At 38.3% G+C, this 23,927-nt stretch overlaps 1 protein-coding gene across 1 annotated transcript in view; it reads left to right on the top strand.

Annotated features, from left to right (window-relative positions):
• Positions 1-23,927, top strand: part of LOC107678923 (laminin subunit gamma-1-like) — a 62,665-nt gene that overhangs the window by 32,141 nt on the left and 6,597 nt on the right. Inside the window, exons 2-14 of the mRNA XM_016474323.1 lie at positions 8,737-9,041; positions 13,359-13,489; positions 16,294-16,460; positions 18,199-18,387; positions 18,683-18,800; positions 19,001-19,099; positions 21,194-21,330; positions 21,483-21,605; positions 21,710-21,899; positions 22,366-22,478; positions 22,649-22,870; positions 23,267-23,455; positions 23,541-23,786. Coding sequence (XP_016329809.1) covers positions 8,737-9,041; positions 13,359-13,489; positions 16,294-16,460; positions 18,199-18,387; positions 18,683-18,800; positions 19,001-19,099; positions 21,194-21,330; positions 21,483-21,605; positions 21,710-21,899; positions 22,366-22,478; positions 22,649-22,870; positions 23,267-23,455; positions 23,541-23,786 — 2,229 coding nt within the window. The remainder of the gene's footprint in view (positions 1-8,736; positions 9,042-13,358; positions 13,490-16,293; positions 16,461-18,198; positions 18,388-18,682; positions 18,801-19,000; positions 19,100-21,193; positions 21,331-21,482; positions 21,606-21,709; positions 21,900-22,365; positions 22,479-22,648; positions 22,871-23,266; positions 23,456-23,540; positions 23,787-23,927) is intronic.

Genomic DNA, 23,927 nt, shown 5'->3' with positions numbered 1-23,927 from the left:
GACATGGAACAGTAGGGCCTTTCGCACCGCTTTAGTTCCAGAACTAAATGTACAGTACTAAAGGTGAGGGCGTTTTCATACGCGTTTGGCCAATCAATGTCTACTTACGTCACGGGTAGTACCAGTTGTGCTGGTTAGCCCTGCTCCGGAGTAGGAGCTAATTTGGTTCTCGAAAAAGGCAGTCCAGTACTAAAATCGCACCCAGTTCCAGCGGTGCGAAAACGCCAAAAAGTGGGTAGTTCCACAATTAGTTCTGGTACTATGAAAAGGTTCCCGTGGTGCGAAAGGCCCTAGTGTCACAAAATACATTTTAAAGGCTTGAAGTATTTTTTTTTTTTATCCAATTACATTTTTAAAATGTACTTTTAAAATGTTAGACACCTTAATTATTAAAAATAATTAATTCTTTACACCTCTGTGAAATGTGTTTCAAGAAGTGTGTGAACTTCCTGTACAGTTTGTGCCGTGCAGGCTGATGGTGTGTGTTGTGGGAGTGTGGACACTAACAGATGTTCGACATATCTCACAGCAGGCCAATGGGCAGATGGTGAAAAGTTATGTACAGGAAAAAAACTGTCATGCCCACACGTTTAAAAAGTCAAAGCCGTCATTGTTCATCCCACCACGGAAGAATGCAGTGAGGTCATGAGAGGAAGTCTAATTGGACTGTAGCTTTGGGCTGAGGCTTTCCCTCCGGACAGGCCCCCACTCATGTACTCACACAGCACCCCCTAATCCTTCTAGTTCCCCCTCTAGGGTCTCCCGCTCTCTTTTTCTCTCTTTCTCTCTTTCTTGGGCACCTCAGGCTATGTTTGAGAGGTTTGGAAGAATGCTGAAGGAATGCAGAGAGAGGTCCAAGCTTACGGTTACCTCACCCTACAGAACTGTCTTTCTCCTTGAGCAGGTAGAAGTAGAAATAGTCATTGTTTTTTAAAAGCTGGATATGATTTTATTTTGTTTTGTTTGCAGCAAATCTGGGTTCTTTATTATTATTATTATTATTATTATTATTATTACATTTTAAATTATTTTTTTATTTACCTTATTTTTGTTGAGTAAAAAATTAATACTGTTCCAGAAAAATTGTATTTGATATGAATGTTGTGCAATGGTCATAATGACAGGACTGTTGTGAACTGTCCAACGCCTTCCTTCAGCCCCACCAAAAGAGCCAGGCCTGAACATACAGGGTGTAACTCAAATCCAATTTCTGTTCTCGTGGGGAATGTCAAAAACAGAGCAAATGGTTTTTCCGCACCATAAATTTCTCTCTACAAAAATGTCCACCACATGACATTTCAGTATGGCTTCTAATCAATTTAGCCATGATTATAAACATTCACACAGCAGTAAACTCACAACAGTAAAGCTTTCAGAGTTGTTTAGATAACGCAACCACTTATTCAGTTTTACTCTGTCTTGTAAACAGCTTTGTGAATTACTGTCGTCCCCTGCGAGCCAGTCAGCCTGGGGCCCGAGACTCCATTTGCTGCTTTGTTGAATGAATGCATCTTTCTTTTGTTTTAACAGAGCTGTAGCTCAATTGTCATAGGTCTTTATCACCTCAAACATCTCCAATAGGGCTTGAAGGTAAGCTGAAAGGTGTGAATTCATAGCGTGGCCTTTGGCAAAGTACTCCACCTCTTTTTTTTTTTTTTTCTTTTTTTTCTCCCCAAACCCAGGAATGTCTATCCTGAATGGAATCCCTGATTGCAAAGATCTGGATCTCACCTTTGAAACTTATGAATGGGCAGAACTCCCCCCACACAATGAGACCTGCGCATTAGTGTTTCGTTTGTGATTCGTGGTTATTTGGTGTTTTGTTTTAAGAGGATTTAATTGGGGCCATGTGACAGTTGCATACCAACAAGACTGACCATGTTAATGTGATGTGATTTTCAGAGCCGTGCCTCTTGGCAGTGCCTCCTTTTGAAAGGAGACTAGTCAACGGCCTCTCCATTTCAAAAGGCTTTTCAGTTTAGTAATTTCCCCCATAAAACTTGGATTTACATTCGGCACACAAATTAAATGCGGTTGACACTTTTAAGGGCTAAATCTTCTGCCCTCCGCCTTGCCAAGTAATCATGCACAAGTCCTTTGAGAACAAGCCCCTCTTCTTCATTAGACAGGCATTCCTAACAAAGATATTGTTTTAGTTTTTGTGTTTTCTTTACACTGGCTCTAATCAGAGGCTGGCCACCGTGTTTAAGGAGGCACTACTAAGCAGCCATTGAAAACTCTAATGGGAGTTAGAGATGTAGAGTATCTCCTGACAGATTTTTTTTTTACCCTCAGTTCCTGAATTTAGTCTTTCTCTCAGGGCCAATGTGTTCCCATCTCAAGGCTCTGTCTCTCCTCACGCCTGGTTTAAAGTGGATTTATGGTGGTCTCTTTAGACAGCTGCTGCCTTTCTTCACTCATTTTTCAGTGTTGGGCTCGTTCTGAAATGTTATGATATATAGCGCCACAAGCACAATGCGCGTTTGTCTGTGGTGCTGGTTTAAAATTCAAGACGTAGGTCTAAAACATAAAGAATGTGATTCAGCTTGGACTTTAGAAGGATGTTTAGAAGGACAGAATGTTGAACAAAGTTTATTTATTCCAAGGGGAGGGAGTTGCAGTTTTGCAGCAGCTAAAATGCTTTAACACTGTGAGAAGGAAAAATTGAAATGCAAGTGTAGTTACATTACATATTATGTTAAACGTTTAAAGTGTGGTTGCATTTATTTGATCAACAATGGAGTAAAAATAGTAATGTTGTGAAATATTTTGACAAGTATTTTTACAACTGTTTTCTGTTTTAATACATTTTAAAATGTAATTTATTCCTGTCTTGACAAAGTTGAATTTTCAGCATCATTACTCCAGTCTTCAGTGTCACGCAATCCTTCAGAAATCATTCTAATATGCTGTTTTGCTGCTGAATATTTTTGGTAGAAACCATGATTACTTTTTTTGTAACAATGTAAAAGTCTTTAATGCCACTTCTGATCAATTTAATGTATCCTTGCTGAATAAAAGTAGACATTTCCTGAAAAAAGCGTACTGAATAGAATAAAATAGTGGGTTAGCAAGGCCTGTGTTTTTATGGTTTACACACAAGCCTCAGCATGTTGCCTGAGCCCTTCTCTCATCTTTCATAATGACCAGTTAAGCCACACTGAACCGCACAGTGCTGTTTCATGAACTTAATGCCATACATTTATATCTTCCCTTTTCCCCCCTTTTATAATGCCAGTAAAGTCTTTTGCACCAAGACCCATGATCTTTCGATGACAGATGCAGGTGATGAGAATGACATTTTGAGTTCTGAACCGTACAGTATGTTTTTAATAGCACAATGACCTCTTATCACAAAAAAACATGGTAAATGCTTCATGATATAATGTGGCTTAATGTATTTTTCTTTTACTCATCCTTGCGCCTCTTTATGTAGTTGTTTATGGCAGCAGTTTTTGCTCAACCAAGATGAATCTCTCATGTGTGCCTTGCATTGTTTGATTTAGTGACAAGTTTCATCAAATATGTCTCTCCCCCCATGGTCTTGGATGTTATCGTCTGTGTTTTATCTCTTTCTCTTAGTGTTTCTATCCTGTCCCCTTGTTTTTGATCATTTACAGATGTTCCCTCTCTCTCTCTCTTTCAATCTCTCTTACGGTCTGCTTGACCCCCTTCCACACTTGGCATCACTATATGCGGAAGCACATTCCAGTCAGTTCAACCACCCCCCTCCCGCTTCGACGACTGCTGTCCTTGTCACACAGTCTCAGTTCTGATTACAGGTATGAGACATAGAGAAATTGCGTCCCAATGAGTCTGTTTACAGCAAAGGCTCAGTACCCAAGGCTGGTAACCACCAGAGATATTGTGAAATTGAACAAGGCACATACACCCAGATCACCCCAAAGGGTGTTGTCCTTATAATAAGTGTTGTAACTCATCCCAGTGTGACAAGTTGTCCTTACTAAATGCAAAATCAGAAGTTATTTGATGTTTTATAGTTCTGGAGCAAGATTCTGGACCAATGAGATCTCACAGACGGTGGGGCTACATAAGGCTGCAGCTGGTTAGGACACTTTGTAAGGAAGAAAACAATTTCTATTTGGTGAAGATATGACTGCATGTGTCTGTGTGAGTGTGTACAGGACAGATTGTGAAAGACAGGAAGTGGAATAGAATGTCCCTGTCTGATAACTTGAAAGCTAAGCTTGATATTTGCAGAGATGTTGATGGTGGATAATGATATGCCTGAGACAGTTTGATCTGAGTGGCACGGAAATGTACGGTTTTGTTTCTTCCATTCTCTATCTATTCAACCTCACAATGAGGAGCCCCACAGTTTTTATCATCAATACCCTGATTGTTCTGGAAGGAGTGGTGGAATTTCTCTTGTTCTTCTGCTCAGGGCGGTCCTGAATTTGAAGGGCTTGGTAAACCCATGTACTTCATTCATTCAACACTCTTCATGGATTTCTCACAGCTTCTTCACGAGTGAAATAATGTGGCAGCTTTTTTATTGTATTATTTACACGCACTTAAATTAGGAATATACTGTGGGATACAAACAAATATCTGAAACTTTTGGAAAAATGTAGGCTTTTTTCATTTAAACTGGATAAGAAAAACAAAAAAAAGGTACTTTAAAAATTGTTAAATAAAAACTATATTAAATAAAATGTTGAATATAATATATAAAATGAAATTAAATATATTGTTTTGATTTAAAAAACGTTCACATGCCCCACTGTATTTTTGGATTAAAGTCGAGTTCATATCTGCATTCAGTGGCAGCAGTAATGAATAAGTGATTAGGCACAGAGGAATTTCCCATGAATGTGATGATAATAGAGCCCTTCAGTTTGCCGCCATATAAGCCTAATTAAGTTGTTTGTGAAAAGCTTTTTAACTTCTGGAGTAGACCTCAATACATCAGTCGACTTCACACCAACCTTAGTTCATGACCAGAGAAAGTGACTTTTTCAGCCAGCAATTACACAATAATAGTAAATAATGGGCACTAAAGTTTATCTCCACAAATCTCTCTTACATTCTGAAATATAGTCTGATAGATTTTGATAGATTTAGACGCTCCTTCTGCTCATTGCAATTTATCTCGCCTTCAGGGGACACCTGTGGTTACTTCCCTCACAGCTGCAGTTGGTGATGGTTTAGGTCTGCGTAATGTCTGCTCTGTTGACCCAAAGGAAATGATTAATCGCCCAAAGGATGTGCAATATTTTTGGGATCACAAGAACATCAGGTTTCCATTTTTTTAACCTGACTGCATATGTCTTATTAGGATGTTTTTTTTTCCTTTCCTCTAAAAAAAACCCCACCTTGTATCACCTTTGCTGCAGTGATATAACTGTAAATGTAATGTATTTTACTATTATTATCCTTCTGCCTCATTGTTTGGAGATGTTTGAAACAGTCCATCACAATAATTCTCTTATTCCAGTATGTAGACCCTGAAATCATGGCCTTTCAGTCTCCAGTGGCTTGGTGACAGAGATGAGATGTCATCAAGTGTAAGTTCAAAGACCGTCCAGTGCAGCGTCCCCCACAGAGCCTGACCCTTTCCTCTTTATGAGTGCCCTGGCTTCAGTCATGCTTTTGAGCTCCAGCACTGCTCCAGTGAGCACTATGAGTCAGTGCTCAAGTGCTCTTTGTCTGTCCTTCTGAAGCGCATTGGCTACGTGAAGGAGCTTTTTTGTTTTCCTCTCAGCCAGCTTCTGGCTCATTTCTTCACGGCTTTGCCAAAAGATTTGGTTCGTCTTGTTTTGCAGTGATGCCGGGGAGACTTCAGAGGTGAGGCATCAATGATGGCACTGTTTGCCGTGACGCCAGCGCAGTCAGTGAAGTATATGTATGACTCACATGTGAATGCTTTAAGGCATTGCATTGTTTTCGTGTTAGGTTTTAAAAGTCATCCTGCTGTTGTCGGATATGTGGAGTAGCAGTGCCATATGTGGATGCGTTGGGTTGTTCCAGGGTTGTGAGGAGGACTTGAATGGGAAATGGTCCTATTTATGCCCAATGTTCTTGCAATTGTTCCAAGTCTTTGTTTCATTGCGCCTGACCTGCAGTCAGTTACGATATGATCAAGAGACAAATTAAGGTAAAATCATGGCTTGAAAACATCTGGATAAGGGTTATGAGTAAGAGTAAGCTGTCCAGCAAGAGAGGAGCAGAATTTGAAAGGCCCATAAGAAATATGGACATGTATTGGATAAAATTCTTGCTGGAAAATACCTTTGACTCACTGTCTGAATTTGTATCTGGAAATTTTCCCGTGTGCATGCATGGGAATATTGTCTTACTTCATGAGTGTGACTGTCATCATTTTCACTCTTTTGCAAGAGCCAGTGCAGTGATTTTGTAAAAGCCAATGCAGTCTTGTTTTGTTGTTTCTGGTCACTCTTAAAATGAGGGTTCACCAAAACATTCAAAATCTGTCATTTACTCACCCTCATGTTCCAAATCCATTTAACTTTAGTTATGTAGAACACAAAAGATGTTTTTGCCCATACAATGAAGGTCAATGGGGTCCAAAACAATTGCCATTGTATGGACAAAAATATATTTTTCTAAATATCTTTTGTGTTCCACATAAGAAAAGGTCATACAGGTTTGGAACAACATGTGGGTGTGTAAATGATGACAGAGTGTTCATTTTTTAAGCTCTTTTTTGTTGTATCTGTAGAGGAAGTGCAAGTTCACTAAAAAATTGGGGTGAGCAGTAGCTCATTAGCATTTAAAGGGACGTTTTTGACAAGGTAAAAAGGGTGTCGTTTTACACCACCATTGAATAATTTTATCCAAAGTATGTTGCAGACTTTTCATGAAGACCCTAAAGAATCATACTAACTTGTGGAAAATGGGCATCCGATGTCCCCTTTCATACTTTTTGGATCATGACAGCTAGCTATTTTTTGATGAATGAACCTTTGAAGTCTTTGATTCACCTTTTGAGTCATTGTCAACTTTTGTTAAGCACTACGTGAGGCATTTTCAACTCATTCACTGACAGAAAAGCAGAAAGCTCACACCCTATTGTAAAAATCTCTCTCACTTCTGTTGAACTTTGACCTTGACAGTATGATGTGTGCAGGGGGCTCCTAAAAGTCAGCAAGTTCATTTTCATGTTAACAGCCTTAATACCCTCAGAGACTGCTGCAAGGTATGAGTCTCTTTGTCATTGCTTTAAATCAGTCCCTGCTTTAGCTGCAGTTTAACTTTTTGGTGCAATCTCTCAGTGTATTTACTTAACACACATTGTCCCTAGTTTTTGCGGATTTGTTTGGAGAGCAAATTCTTTGCTAAAGCAAACATTGGCCCCCCTGTGGCCCTGTTGAAAGATGGTGTCATTTTCTTCACTAAATAAATGATGTCTCTCCATACCATTTCCATTTGGCCCCTGGTTGCAGTTTCTCCCAAACACACATAGCTTGCTCAGACATGCAAAAATATGTTTTTACACGCTCCATATAATTGCTGGAAGACCTCGCAAAACTGCTGAAATCCAGACTAGCACAAAAAAAAAGTGTGAGATTATGCTCGTCTTTTTACAAGACAATGTTTTATTTCATGTTATGCGTTAAATAGTGAAAAGAAGGATTTCAGGCTGGTTGATGATGAAATGATTACAATTGTGGCAGAGAGATAAAAAGAGAGTTTAAAAGAAGAGATTAAAAAGAGAGATTAAAAAAAAAAAAACTAGTTTAAAACAAGTGCCAAGTTCTGAAACTGAAAGGTAGTGTATGTGGTGTAACCGTCCAATAAAACATTTTTTTCTTTTGAATACATATTATTTTTAAAAATGATCTTTAAAATGTTTTTAAGCTAAAAAAAAAATCATCAATTAAAAACCTGCTCATCATAGAAGTAGTGCATTCAAGTCATTGTAATTATACATTTCATTGTACTTTGAATAAATAATACACCAAAAATATTATGTCACAATCATTTGAAAATTGGGACGTCCCCCTCATATTTCTAAGGTGGTTACAGCCCTAATTATTTCAGCAGCTAGAGGGAAAAAATGAGCAGAACAATGGAAATTTGAGGGCACAGATTTGCAGATCTTATCAGACAGGAAGGAGCTCTTAGGCATTTTCAGTGGAACAAGGTTATGTTTGCAAGGCGTTATGCCAGCTGTGTATAATATCAGGCTTTTCTGCTTAACCTTGGTCCCTTTTTCAGTGCAATCTTTCAGAGATGTGTGTATGTTTGGCACCTGCAGTGCTGACTTAGTGTCTTATCCAGTGCTTGAATCCAGCTCTATCTGCTTGTGGGCCGTACCGAAGCACAGATTGTTTAGAAAAGAAAGTGTATGGTATCCAGTCATCTTCCGCTTTATCTGAACTCTGTTCTACCTTTAGTTTGCAGACACTACTAACAGTCTATCTGTGTGATATCTGCCTTGCATTCTCTGTACATTATAGAGCACATATCACTAATCTCACTTCTGTGTTTACCTAAATATATGCTGCATATCCTCACTCTACCTGATCATATGTTTATCTGTAACTTTCCCATGTAATGCGTGCCGACTCTGCACCCCAACTATTTAAAATTGGTTGCATTTTCCATTTAAATATTAGGACTGGTTAGGATCCGTCCATCTCCGTTTTAGTGCTTAATGGTGTTAAATTTGAGTGTTTTCAATGTGTTTTGAAGGAATGAAGATTAAACTGCAGTATTCAGTGCCTTATATTGCCTTCTCTCTTCTTCTAGGCAAGGCTTTCGACATCACCTATGTGCGTCTGAAGTTTCACACCAGTCGTCCTGAGAGCTTTATCATCTACAAGCGCACTAGTGAAGACGGGCCCTGGATTCCCTACCAGTACTACAGCGGCTCCTGCGAGAAGACCTACAGCAAGATCAACCGCGTCTTCATCCGCACTGGTGAGGACGAGCAGCAGACTCTGTGCACAGATGAGTTTAGCGACATCTCTCCGCTCACCGGAGGAAATGTAGCCTTCTCCACACTCGAGGGTCGACCCAGCGCATATAATTTCGACAACAGCCCTGTACTGCAGGTAAACGAGTCTCCTGTCTTTTTTTTTTTTTTTTTTATCTCTCACTCACCCTCCCTTGATTGCTCGAACTCATTCATGAAGTCAAAAGCGTTCACATCAGTCACAGTCGCAGACATAACAAAGTCATTAGTGGGAATCGAAAACTCAGTTTCCAGATGTGTGTTTGTGTTGTAATATGTGATTGCAGCCAAGTTACTTTTCCAAGATTTTTCTGTCCAGATTGAGTAACATTCCACAGCCTCAAACAAACAGCTCGTCATTTAGAAGTGTTTGCATGTGAGAGAAATTAGTATTTGCAAAATATAACAATAAAACGTCACATTTCCATTTACTGTATTCTGGAACAAGTTGCTATCGTAACTGCAGTAGCAGAAAATAATAAAAGTGATAAAATTGATAAAGTAATAGTAAAATAGTAGTAGGATTGGCACATTGAGTTTGTTTAGTTTCAATTTAGTAATGTAGTAAATAGGGCTGTGTGTCACCAGCAAAGTCACGATACGATACGTATCACGATACAGGACTGCACTGAATTTCACCTCAGCAGAATTTAGTAAAACAGCTGTTTATTAAACACTGCATACTATAATGCCATTTCTAACTATTGGCAGAGCAGGCAGCTGACCTCTGCATTATGAAGGGCCTCCATAACTGTACCACAGTACAATATAGGTAATTGCATATGTTTCGTGTTTACATTGTGCACTCCCCACCAGGTACAATATTCTGATTGTTTACATCTTGTTTTTAAGCCCAAAATTATAATGTACTCGTTTTAATAAATTTCTATTGTAATGTACTCATTCTAATATATTAAAAAATCATATTTACATTGCTGGTAGGTTATCATTGCACAAATTAACACACTCTCTACGTTTAAAAAATAAAAATAAAAATTAGAAGAGTTCTAAACTAATGCGCTGTCTTCTGTATCTTAACGCACACACACGCTCAGTCACTCACACTGATCACGCTGCGGCCACACTCAGACATTCAGGAACAAACTTTTTAGGTTGACAAAGATAAGTAGCACACTTAGCAGATATTTCCGTATTGCGCACGTGGGAAGCTCTGTTTCTGGGATTGCGTCTTTTTATATCAGGCAACCCAGTTGTGTTCCTCTGCGGCCAGATTAAACCTTGTTGTAGCCTATATATTATGCTCTGTTCATTATTTTTTTTAGAAACCTCGCACTTTTCTACTCAATTTTAAACGGTGTTCTTGTATTCAAATTAAGCGTGGTCCACGAATGCTGATTCGTTGCTTAAGAAACATTTCTTATCACAGTTGAAAATGGTTTTAATGTTTTTTTTGTAGAAACTCTAAAAATCTTTACTGTCACTTTTGATCAATTCAGTGCATCCTTAAAAAGTTTTTTAATTTTAATTTAAAGAAAATCTTGCTGAGCCCAAACGGTTTATTGGTGCTATACTTTTATTTATTTTATTTTTTTATTTTATTTATTGCTGAGCACCATTATTTTGTTGCTTCATAAAAGCATGAATTTTATTGTTAAATAGGTTTACGACATGTTTCTGCCCACAGAATTACTGTTATGCAGAAATCCTACTGTTACATTGTTTCATTTCATCCGGAACTTGATATATTTCCCGAGACCACAACCACAGAAAAAAAAAACATTTTTCAGACTAATTAGCTGAATAAGAGACAGACGCTCAACCCAATGTGAGCTGAGTCAGTCCTTCCGTGTGCTGACTATGGAATTTGTTGTCAGGCAGAGAAAGCGGTCTGTATGCCGAGCCAAAACAAGATGCTGCCGTGGTTACGGGGAGGCGAAAAGAGGTTAAGTGTGTGAGATATGAGCAGGAGTGGGTGGACAGCAGATAATGTATGGCTGAATTGATGCATGGAAGCATGCAGGTAGGCTGGTTGGTGTGTGTTTGTGAGACCCGTGATGCGCTGTCCAGGTGCTACGTCGCCTCCTGCTCACTCAGCACAGCCAACAGTTGCAACATGTTACTAGGTGACACCCCCAGATTTCCCACCCCGTTCTGATTGTGCTTGGCAGTGCACAGACACAGCTGGAAAAGAGTGCATGTGCAAGTGATGGACAACGTGCAGCATACATGCAAGAGCTGGAACACTGGGGTCTGATTTGTTTTCTTGAATTATTTTTATCAGTTTTTTTTACCATGTGCTTTGATATGCTGAAAATTCAAGTCGGTCCACATGGTTTCTAATTTACAAAAGATCATTTAATATAGGTAAAGGTTTATATTCTTGTAGGATGGCACCTGACGTCAGTTTTTGTAGTTATGATGCATCCTTTTGATTATTTTGGGAGCTCTTTAGCACATCATTGGATGGCCTACTTGATTAGTATTCACATTTATATATTTATATTCTGTACCACCAAACAAGTGCTTCATGTGCCTCCTAATTTTATTGACAAAATGAAGCAGTATTATTATGGTAAACATTTGTTTTTATTTGTATTTATTTTTGTATAACATTGTTTTTCATATGTAACGTTACCTTTACCAAATGTACAATTTTAGCCATGTTGCCAGATACTTCCATATCAGACATCTCATATGGCATAAAGCTATTATAAAGCAAAAAGCAAAGCCCCAAACTCTTTTTGATCTGGATCTGTTTCTGTGGGTTTTATATGGCTGTCGTGCCGGCTCCGTTATAGAAGCGTGTGTTGAGTGAAGATGACTAGGTTTGATTGTGGACTTTTGAAAATGATCCACAACAAACTGGCTTCACTCATCATCCGTCATTAATATCATTAGTTGATAATTAGCTGTTGGTTTTATATGTTCTCTTTTTTTGTTTCCAAGCAGTGCTAATGGTTAGATCTGGTTGTATCACATTTCTTGGGGGCTGAAAAGGGTTAAAGTGAAGGTGCACTCAAATGTGAAAATCCTGTCATCATCATTTTGCTTAAAACACATGATGTAAGTTTTCCACGAAACACAGTTGGAGTCCTGTTTGCTCTTTTCCAAACATTGAAAGTGGATGGTGACTACAACTGTCAAGCTCAAATAATGGCCTTATGAAGTAGTGCAAACATTTTACATGCTATATTCAGACTCTACTAAGACCATTCTTGCAGAATTTAGAGTCTAAATGATCTGTTTCATCATTTTAGTTCTGAGTAACTTTTGCTTTTAATCACGAGTTACGTGATGTGAAGCTGTTTTTGCTCGGATGGCAGATTTATTTCTGCAATTCCTCCAAATATGAAGTTCAAGAAAATAGTCTGATGACAGAGCTTTTATTTTAAGTGTGTAGTGCTGTAATGTATTTTTAAATCTTTTAAAAATTGATTATTATAAAATATATATTATGTATTTATTTTAATAGTAATTTAGAAACACTATAAATATGGAACATTTTACTTTAAGTTACAGCTAAAATGATGCTACAGATAAAATAATGTTATGAAAAATAAAATTGAGACCGTAATAGTGACACAAAATTACTCACACCTTGACAGAAGATTTGGATTATACTGCCCATCCCTAAACTATAGTATGGCTTTGTATAGCTTTGATCATTAGTGCTAATCCTCATATTTCATTGTGATAAATCTTTGTTTATGTAACATGTTTCTCTAGGGGAAGGGAACTGTGGTATCTTTGGCTGTCTTCCCAAACAGGAACATGCTCTGGATCACGGCTGTCAGCTATTGATAAGGTGTCAGAATGACTTAAGGATGTTTCCTCCTCAGTTCCAGCAGGGGTTTAGTGGACTGAAAATGTTCACCGTTGTTACAGGGTTGCCTGGCTCCACTTTGACCCCACCGTGTTATTCTGTCAGCCCTGCTTGTAAAATAACAACGTTTATAGTGAAACTAGAGGAAAACGCTTACGAAGCTTTTAGAAAAAGGACTAAAGTCTTGGTCTGAGTCATGTTTTCGTTGGTTCCTGAGATTGTTCACATTGGCACTCCCAGCATGTGGCCACAAACAGACAAAGTTCAACCGCAAGTACTGTGCGGCATCATTCTAAATGACATTTACATGCTAAACGTCACACTGGTGTTTTTCTCTTCCCATGAAACCTTTCTGCAGACATTACAGTGCCTCAACGTGACTCCGGCAGGTTTTGTTTAGATTAGAGGCCTGCGGATGTATTTTCTTTCGACATCTGCACACAGAACAGATGGGAAGAATTCTTCCCTGCTAAAACCTCTCTAATAACTATTCCAAAAAATGAAAACAAAATTGTTACATGCACATCTATGACTGGGCTTTCTCTATCTACATTCTTGCTTTTATTGTCTCATTTTGTTTTATTTTATAATTTTTTTAAATGCCTAATTTGTAATTCTGTTTCTCTCTATCAGGATTGGGTGACCGCCACAGACATCAGAGTGACCCTGAACAGATTAAACACTTTCGGAGATGAAGTTTTCAACGATCCCAAAGTTCTCAAATCCTACTACTACGCTATCTCTGACTTCGCTGTGGGAGGAAGGTACGTTTTCACTCCGTTGCTTCGCTCTCCAGCATTAATGTTTCAATATATAGTTTAATGATGGATTCACATATCTTCCTTGTATTCAGACCATGGATATCAACAGCTCCATCTGGAATGCTGGACATGTGACCCGAAATATGAGGGGGTTTTTTCAGTGTGCAGACAAAAGAAAAGAAACACCGCTTTGAAAGATTAGATCGTTGCAGTGTGAGCTTTCACGCTTTGAGCGAAATAGGTTGATTGGGATGCATTGCTTCATTTTAAAATCTTTCTGCATGGAAAAACTCACTCTCTGTGAGAGCAAGCCTCTGGTTAATAGATAATAGCACAATAATTCCTTGTTTTAAACCATTTGTTCAATTGTATATGCAAAAAAGGACCAAAACAATGAATTCCTATGCAATTATCTTAACTCTAGGTACAACAATGTCAGAATTACCTCTTTACTTCCTGTCTGTGGAATCTATAAACTCTTGACAGTGAGCTTTAGAGATGAAGGACATGCTGAAGAAGCCCATATGTCAAGCAAGTGTGAAACATCTCTAGGTGCACCATTGCATGTCTTTTCACCTTAATCTGTTTGAAATGTGGAGCAGATTTCCATTACACAGCCCACATTCCCTACATTCCTGCCTGGGAGTGCTGGATTACAGAGCGCAGTGGAACTGGAATGGGGCGGGCAGAGAGTCTGGAAAGGGAAGGGAACAAGGCTGAGGCTGAAGGGAATCATTTACACCTGCTGCCTCACGGCCTGTGGGCTCCTGTCCAGCAGACACATCAGCGCTTACGGACAGCCGTATGTTCCTCAAGTGATCTGATCACCAGAAACGTAGCATCCTGGGAGTTTTATTGTATCCGTGATAAATATATATTAGGATTAGGGAAGAATGCATGTCCGATGAATGCACATCCTCCACCAAGTTGTTATTCCTCACGTCACCTTTTCCATGAGGCTTTGCCAAGGATCACCTGAGACAATGTGCAAGAGGTGGCTTTAGCTGCACAAGCCCTCTCTTGTTCGGAGTCCTCTGTCAAGGTGTCTTTGTTGGTGAATATGTTCGTTGCTGTGTGCTCATGACAAGTGGAGTTGAGAACAAATAAGATTTTGTGCCCAAACTATGACACTGAATGTACTGATTTTTGTTAATCCGAGTTGCAGTGAAGTAGTTAGAAGTAGTTTTCTCATGTTTCAGTGTATCTTTCATGTTATTTTGTGTAGCTTTCTGTCCAAGTTGCACATTTAATTTATGCAAAAACAAAAAGGAAAAAAAAAATCAAAATTTGCAAATAAAAGCTGCGTTCTCATCCCATGTTAAAGAGAATTTTTGCAAAGTTGTGAAAAACAGAAATTGAAGATGAAGCCACTGACACTTTTAATAAATGTTATACATTTTATTAAATGGGAGCAAATTGATGGTTCAAGGAAGTAACAGTAGCCAATAATTTGAGCATATTATTCAATCACATGACTTTTTCAATGCATATCTCAGAATTTATGCTGTATATACGTTTCAATTTTAGTTTGCCTTCTTAATGGATACAAAAAATGCCAAGCAGTCTTGTACATATATTTGTGCATTTTGGAAATATATTCTAAATAATGTATTAATTTTATTAATATATAATTACATATGCATAATGTTTAAAAAAATTATATTAAAATATTATGGCACTATCAGGCTCAAACTGTTCTATTCTGTTGCAAATCTATTCAATTCTTCAGCCCAAAAAGCGGGCGCACACTGGACACTAAGCGCAGCACTGCTTCTTGGATAATTCACGGGTATCGCACATCAGACGCGTCACGTTCAGTTCAAGACAGTAGTCCAAAACAGTTAATCTAATCACCAAACAGGCAAAAGTTCAATTCAAGAATGAAAGTTTGAAGTTTGAAAAAACAGAGCAAACAGAAAGAGAAGTGTGATCTATATTATTATAGCTCTCTACATGAAACATACAGACTTTATTCAAGGCACAGAAAGACTAACGTTTTACTGAAAATGCACAATACACAATCTTCCAGCATAGGATGAAGTCATTATGTACATTAATAATGTGATTTAATGGAAAGCTATGTGAGTGGCACTCTGTGGCGCAGCGGAAAGATGCCAAGTGGCACTGCCGCTGTGGGTACACTCATAGAAAACATTGTGCTCAAATTAAAAAAAAAACCGCGGCACTGCTCTGCACTTCTCGTTTGGTGTGCAACCAATTCTATTTTCAACCAATTCTTAATTCTATTTTCAAATACAGTGCAAAAGGAGAAAGAATAAGTGTCGTAAAAGTACTCCAGATGTCTTGGACTGTATTTAAGATAGTCAAAAAAGGACTTCAATTTCAGTCTGTTTCTCACCCAAATCTATCATATGACTTCAGAAGACTTGAAATGTAGTGAAGTCATATGGGTTGCTTTTAAGATGCTTTAATTCCTTCTGTTTTTGCATTATATGCGAAAAAACTGTTTAAATACATTTCCAGCTTCAAAAAACTGTCTGTTTAAAACCACTGCATACTGTAGTAGTTTTGTACTGTAGTACTGCATAATCTCGCCCGCTGTATCAAAGGGTGGGCAGGATAAAGACACAGACATCAGCTACTCAATCTCAAAACAAAGGTGCAGTGACGTTTCAGTGATAGGCTCAACAAACATTGTCAGAGCTCTGTGTTTGAACAGCTTTGCGGCACGTTTGTGTTACGCACAACAACGGCAGGATGTGTACACATACAGTAAGTGTGCCCTATCATTGTGTGGTGGCCCTTTTGCACCTGACCGGTCTGTTACCTTCCCCCTCCCCATCCAGGTGCAAGTGTAATGGCCATGCCAGCGAGTGTGTGAAGAACGAGCGCAGCAAGCTGGTGTGTAACTGCAAACACAACACAGAGGGACCAGATTGCAACGTGTGCAAGCCCTTCTACAATGACCGTCCCTGGAGGAGAGCCACCGCTGACAATGCCAGCGAGTGTCTGCGTAAGTTTGGTCTTCAGTGTTTAGTCGACTCTTCCTCGAAAAAAGACTAATTCTTTCACTGGTTTTCCTCATATAAAGGAAAAATTTTAATTGTGATCACCGTTTACTCACCATCATATCATTCCAAAGCTGTATAAATAAAAATGACCCTTTTTTTATACTGCCAAGCTCTAATTCTTCAAGTATATCATGCCCTTGTATCTTGTACCTTGTAACAGATTTGTGCACTATATTCCAAATAAGTGCATGTATATTATCATTTAAAAATGTGGGATTTGTACAGTTTTTAAAATAAATTATTACATTTAATTAGCAAGTATGCATTAAATTAATCAAAAATCAACAGTAAAGACATTTATAATGTTAGAAAAAAAATCTAAATTTAAAATAAATGCTGTTATTTTCAACTTTCTATTAAAAATCTATTTTGTTCACTGTTTCCTCAAAAATATTAAGCAGCAACCTGTTTTCATTTGATGATAATTAGAAATATTTCTTGAGCACCAAGAATCTAAGACGGGAGCAATGTCTGCTGAAAATTAAAGGGATAGTTTACCCAAAAATGAAAATTATGTCATTAATTACTCATTAACCCTCATGTTGTTCAAATCCCCTAAGACTCTCGTTCATCCTCGGAACACAATTGAAGATGTTTTGTTTGTTGAAATCCGAGAGGTTTCTGTTAAAATGTAAAATTGTTAAAATGTTATTCACTGCTATTTTTCTACCAGAGCTCTCAAATCTCAGTTACACTTGTTAAATTAAATTTTTTTGTTTTTAGATGTGTTACACCAGCATTGTTGTCATTAACACACCATTAGTCCCCTCCTCACAAGTCATGTGACTAATTCAGCTATTTTGAAAAAAATTAATAAATACGAGCGCCAATGAGAATCTGTTCCTCAAAGTTTATGTATATATTTAGAAGACTCAGGCAATAGTGCACAAGTCAAATGAAGCACTTTTAAGATATATTTGTCCTTTTGGGAGCTAGCATAGAAATCAATTTATTTTACATGTATGGAAAACAAAAGCTCAAATCCTGTCTAAGATCATTTCTGCCACCTTTTGTATTTCAGGGGGAAAAAAAAGAAATTTAGTAGAGCAGGGTTGAAAAGACATGGGGTAGTAAATAAGTAAACAAAATCTTTCCCATTTTGGGGGGGAACTATTCTTTTAATGTCCTCTCAGCATTCAGTGGAATAAGTAGGAAGATTCAAAATCCCACCTGTGTGACCTCCGTCATGAGTACATGGAGAACTGCAGTCTTTCCGCACAGACTAACCTCCTCCATAATGAGTCATTTTTGTTTTCTTAAACCAAAGTTATTTTGTGTATATGGAGAGGGATTCTGGTGTCCTCCCTCCCCTTCTTCGGACACATGCATGCAGGCACTTCCTGGAAATGCATGACTAATGTACACATCTGATGTACAGCAGCCTGAGAGCCAGTGTTCTCACACCCACACAGCTCCTGCTCGTCCATCTACTTATTTCCACTGTCTCTCTCTTTACATTTCTCTCTCATGAATGTGTCCACTAATTGCTCAAGCAGAAATATTACCCGAAGTCCTGATGATTGCCGAACCACATCTGTGTAATTTGTTCCTCTACCACCCCAGATTGTTCAAGCATTTATTTCATGTACAAATGTGATTGTCTGCGTAATAGTCACATTAAAGCCACCCCAGGGACTTTTTACATTTATGTTCTGACTGGAGGATGTGTCTCTGTTTCAGCTTGTAACTGTAATGGAAAGAGTGCCGAATGTTACTTCGATCCGGAGTTGTATCGTGCCACTGGTCACGGAGGTCACTGCCGCAACTGTGCCGACAATACGGATGGGCCGAACTGTGAGCGATGCCTGGACAACTACTACAGAGACTCCTCCGGCCAGCGCTGTATCTCCTGCAGCTGCAACCCTGTCGGTGCGTAACAGACATACTTCACCAGCCCAAGATGGAAGATGCATAAAAAACCATGCTTGTTTTGTTTTATGTCTTTTTTGTTTTTGTTGTATTTATTTTTTTTTTTTTCGTTTTGTTCTTAATCAAGGAGAAAAATAGAGAAACTGAACAGTGTGAGAAAAATGATGTGACGTGAGGGAACCAATAGGGATTATTTTATTTTACTTCATTTTAACATTCTGTTTTGGTGTAAATTTGAACGAGCCCCCAGAGCTTGAGTTTCTAACTATTTGTTTTACTGGCTCTTCACCTACAGGTTCTCTCAGTACCCAGTGTGACAACACTGGCAGATGTAGCTGTAAGCCGGGAGTGATGGGAGATAAGTGTGACAGATGCCAGCCTGGGTTTCACACATTGACTGTGGCAGGCTGCAGGTAAAGTACTTTAACACATTCATGCTGGCATGGCTTAAACCACCAACCTGGAACTCTTTCTTACACTTTGACTTTTTAAGGACCCCAGAAGCTGTCTTTCTTTTCGAGAAGGTTATATTTGATTTGCAGACCCATTTATCAGTGTCTTTAAAGTTGATTCCTTCTCCTCAACCTTCTTGCTCCCTCGTTTCCCTCTACAGACCCTGCTCTTGTAATCCAGCCGGAAGCACGCAGGAGTGTGATGTCCACACCGGACGCTGCCAATGTAAGGAAAATGTGGATGGATTCAACTGTGACAGGTCAGACTCATTACTTTACAAAACATCCACACACGTTCACACACACAATGGCAACTGTTATGGCTTTTTAAACACTCCTGCTGTTAAGTGTTGTCCATACTTGACTTGTTCACAAGGACAAAAGTTATAATTACTAAGATTGTTTAAATATGTTCTCAAATTAGAAACAAGTCATCAATAGAATTAACTCGAACATCAACGCTCCAAAAGCCCCATAAAGATCGTCCACCTTTCAGCTCCTGCTCTGTTATGAGGATGTCTGTCAAAGCTTTTATAGACAGACATTTAAAAAGGGGCGTCTGACGTCTACACCATTTTTCTTATGGAAAGTCCCTATGTGGGTGACACACAGAGGCTCTGAGGCCATGTGTGTGTCTGAGAAACAGAATTAGGGCTCTCAGTGTCAGATGGAAGAGAAAATAGCTCGGGGATGGCCAGGTTTCCCAGCTGAGAGCCCTCAGCCAGACCATGTAGGGCCTCCAGACTTGCAGTCACCAAAGTTTAACTAGCCTGGTGTTCTGCCTGTTAACTGATGGGCTAGCTCTACATGTTTCATTATGTGTCTGTAATTTCGTGTGATTAATTTTTAGAAATAAAATAAACAACTCAACTTTTTGAAAGGAGTCTCTTACACTCACCAAGGCTGCATTAATTTGATATAGTAAAATATTATTACAAATTAAAATAAAATATTTTAAAACATTTTTATTATGTATTTTATAATATTATTGATTCCTGTGATGCAAAGCTGAATTTTCAGCAGCCATTACTCCGGTATTGAGTGCCACACGATCCTTCAGAAATCATTCCACTATGCTGTTTTGGTGCTCAAGAAATATTTATTTTTGTTATCAGTTTTGTGCTGTTTAATATTTTAGTAGAAACCATGATATATTTTTTTATTTTGTTTTAGATTATTTGATGAATGGAATGTTCAAAAGAACAGAATTTATTTGATATCAAAATCTTTTGTAACATTATACATGTCTTTACTGTTACTTTTGATCCATTTAATGTGCTCTTGCTAAATAAAAGTGATCAATTCTTAAAAAAAAAAACCATACTGTCCACAAATTTTTGTACGGTAGTGCAAAAGAAACATTACAATAAAGTACAGTAATTACAACAATTCAGTGTTGTAATCAACTAATTTCTCTTTTTCTTAACAAGTATTGATATTGTGATTAATTCAACTGATTAATCAGGATATGATGTTTTTTTCATTGATTGGCACCCTTAATTTAAACATACATCCCAAATATTTGCCATTTCCATTTTGATTTTGCATAATCCCAGCTCTCCAGCCTGCTTTTTGCCTTGCACTTTGCACAAAAAAAAAACAACCAAAAAAAACTAACCTTTTCATTCACATGTCAGCTGTGACATTCCTCTCAGTCACTGAGTTTGGCCACACATGAACTGGATAATCCCTGCAGTATATACTCATGAGACACAGACAAAGGAGGAGATATGAAAAGACAGAATCGGGAAGGATGAAAGGAGTGTTTGGCTGAAGCGACAGCTGTTGATTTATGTGTGACCTGTTTTTAGAGGCCCAGCGATGATCTCACTGATGTTAACTGATGACCTGCTTACTTAACTCACTCCACACATTATGACTTAACCTGTGGGGCCACATACAAATCAAAAAACAGTATTCCTCAATAATTTAACGCTAAATAAATAACATGGCACAACATTTCACTGCACCTTTTGTGACAATGTTTTAGCCACAGACATATGAATGGTGGTTTTGAAAAATGTTACGTAAAATCTTAATTATAGGTGTCATTGTATTAAAATAAATATCATTATAATAATTAAAATAATATTTCATAATAAAATAAATTATTATTATGAATTATTAAAATGTTCAAGTAGTTTTCAGCCACAGATGTGTGTATGGTGGTTTTGAAATGTGTAAAGAGAGAAATAAATAAAACTGTAGTAATAATTGTATTTACATGGGACAATAATTCAAATACATAATTAGCATGACAGTAATTAAAATGATTAAAATGTCCCTGAACTTTACAAATCAATTAATCAGCCATCCTGTCTCATTGCTATTAAACTCTTGCCTCTTTCTCTCAGGTGTAAACTGGGCTACTTTAATCTGGACCCCCAGAATCCTCAGGGATGTACTCCATGCTTCTGCTTCCAGCATTCCACTGTGTGTGAAAGTGCTGATGGCTACAGCATACACAAAGTTACCTCCACCTTCGACAGGGGTAAGTATCCAACCAATAGTGTGTCAATAGTGTCAACATCCTGTTTATACTAATTCTTAATCCTATACTAGTGCTAATGTAAAATCAGCCACAGTTACAAAGGATTGTGACATGGAGAATTAATAATATTTGTTATGTATGTCATTGAATAGATGAAGAGGGCTGGATGGGACAGCAGAGAGACAGCTCTAGCATTCCCGTGCAGTGGTCACCCACCACTCGAGAGATCTCACTCATCTCAGAAGACTACTTCCCCATCTACTTTGTGGCTCCAGGTATAATAGCAGACATGGTTTCCTCTGTATGATAAAGAGGCAGAAGATTTCACGAATAAGACTGGTCTAATCATCTGGGATTTTTTTCTTTATTGTTACTGTAGAGAAGTTTCTTGGTGATCAGCTGCTGAGCTATGGTCAGAACCTCACGCTGAACTTCAGGATTCAGCGACATGATGCACGACTCTCAGCGGAGGACGTTGTGCTGGAAGGGGCCGGGCATCGTGTTGCTGTGCCACTTATTGCCCAGGGTAATTCCTACCCAGGAGAGGAGACACAAACCTTTGTGTTTAGGTGAGGTCTTTGAGTTCCTTTTTAGTATAACTAGGGCTGGTAATCGCTTAAGTCAAATTAATAAAAAAAAAAAATATTAAGATTTACATATTCAAGTACATAAGAATACAACAAAAACACTGATATTGTGAAATATTATTACAATTTAAAATAACTGTTTTCCATTTTATTATATTTTGATATATTATTCCTGTGATGGCAAAGCTGAATTTTCAGCATCATTCAGTAATGATGCTTAATATTTTATAAAAAAAAAAATCAGGATTCTTCTATGAATATTAAGTTCATGTTGAAAATTAAAAGTCAAATTCATCATAATACAGTGACATTTATTGCATGCATTGTGCCATAAAGATGAAATATTTAGAATTCATAGTCATTCATCTTTTTGCAGATTAATTGATTTATACATATGGTTAGCTTATCTGATGTACTCGTAATGTTAAAAATCTCTTTTGTCATTTAGACTCCATGACACTACTGACTATCCTTGGAGACCCACCATGAAACACGCCGACTTCCAGAAACTTCTGCACAATCTGACTTCGGTTATGATTCGTGGAACCTACAGTGCAAGAAGTACGTTTAGTAATTCACTGAAGCATAGCTTTTGTTTTGAGACATTCTATTAAGACGTAATAGGAAGGTTATTTTCTGTTGGATTACAATGACCTTGGGTTCTCTGTTGCAAGACTCTTAAGGTCATTTTAACTGATACTTTAACTAACTTAATAATGTTTCTGCTGTAGGTGCTGGTTATTTAGACAACGTGTCACTTATGACTGCCCGCCGTGGCTCTGGAACTCCAGCTCGTTGGGTTGAGAGGTGTACGTGTCCTCAGGGTTACGTGGGGCAGCACTGTGAGCAGTGCGATCTGCGATATAGGAGGAGTCAACCTGAGCTGGGCCGCTTTAGCAGTTGCGAGCCCTGCAACTGCAACGGACACAGTGACACTTGCGACCCTGTGACAGGTTTGTCATCACAACTGACTTATTTGTACTGCTTTGCCATACATAGTGTTGATATATAATTTACTTATCTGCTCTCAGGAGACTGGATATTGATTTCACTATATATTATCTGGATGTGGGCATTACGAAAGGTCATGTGCTCTGGATGCATGCAACATGAATGCCATTGAAATAAAAAAAGATGTGGTTTAATTAAGATTCAAGCCAAAACAGTCGTGAAAATACATATTTTTGGATTTTTCTAAATATGCCATGCTTACCTAAAATTCACTCTATACATACTATACTGCAGTAATAATCAGAGTAGTAGTGCTATTTTTACCTTTGTGTTTATAAAATGTTGCCATCTTGTGATGATATGTGGTATTACATGGTATCTTTGTTTCAAACTTGCAGGAATGTGTAACTGCCAGCACAACACTGCTGGCATGAGCTGCGAGAGGTGTAAGGACGGGTTCTATGGTGACTCTACAGTCGGCTCATCTTCAGACTGTAAACCCTGTCCCTGCCCCGCAGGTGCCACGTGTGCCGTGGTGCCCAGGACCAAAGAGGTGGTCTGTACAAACTGCCCAACTGGAACCACAGGTACAGGCTCTGAGCATTCAATCTGTTTGGAGATTCAACATAGTAAATAATATAGCACATGATCTCCAACTTTAACTGTCTCCAGGTAAGAGATGTGAATTATGTGATGATGGCTTCTTCGGGGACCCTCTTGGTGAAAATGGTCCAGTCAGGGCATGCCGTGCCTGCAGCTGCAACAACAACATCGACCCCAATGCTGTAGGCAACTGCAACCGAGAGTCAGGCGAATGCCTCAAGTGCATCTACAACACAGCCGGAGTCTTCTGCGACCGTTGCAAAGAGGGTTTCTACGGCGATGCCCGTGCCGCAAATGTAGCTGACAAATGCAAACGTGAGTTTTTTGGGGTTTTTTTACTTTTTAAAGGGTTTATTTCATGATACTTTCTCAGAGGTTTAAAAATCAGGTCATGCAAGCTTAAAGGAAGTTTTGTTTTTTTCTTTTTTTATATATATATATATATATATATATATA

Source organism: Sinocyclocheilus anshuiensis, unplaced genomic scaffold (assembly GCF_001515605.1).
Source record: "Sinocyclocheilus anshuiensis isolate Anshui unplaced genomic scaffold, SAMN03320099.WGS_v1.1 scaffold1576, whole genome shotgun sequence".
NCBI classification, from domain to species: domain Eukaryota; kingdom Metazoa; phylum Chordata; class Actinopteri; order Cypriniformes; family Cyprinidae; genus Sinocyclocheilus; species Sinocyclocheilus anshuiensis.
This window is presented reverse-complemented; position numbering and strand designations above follow the sequence as displayed.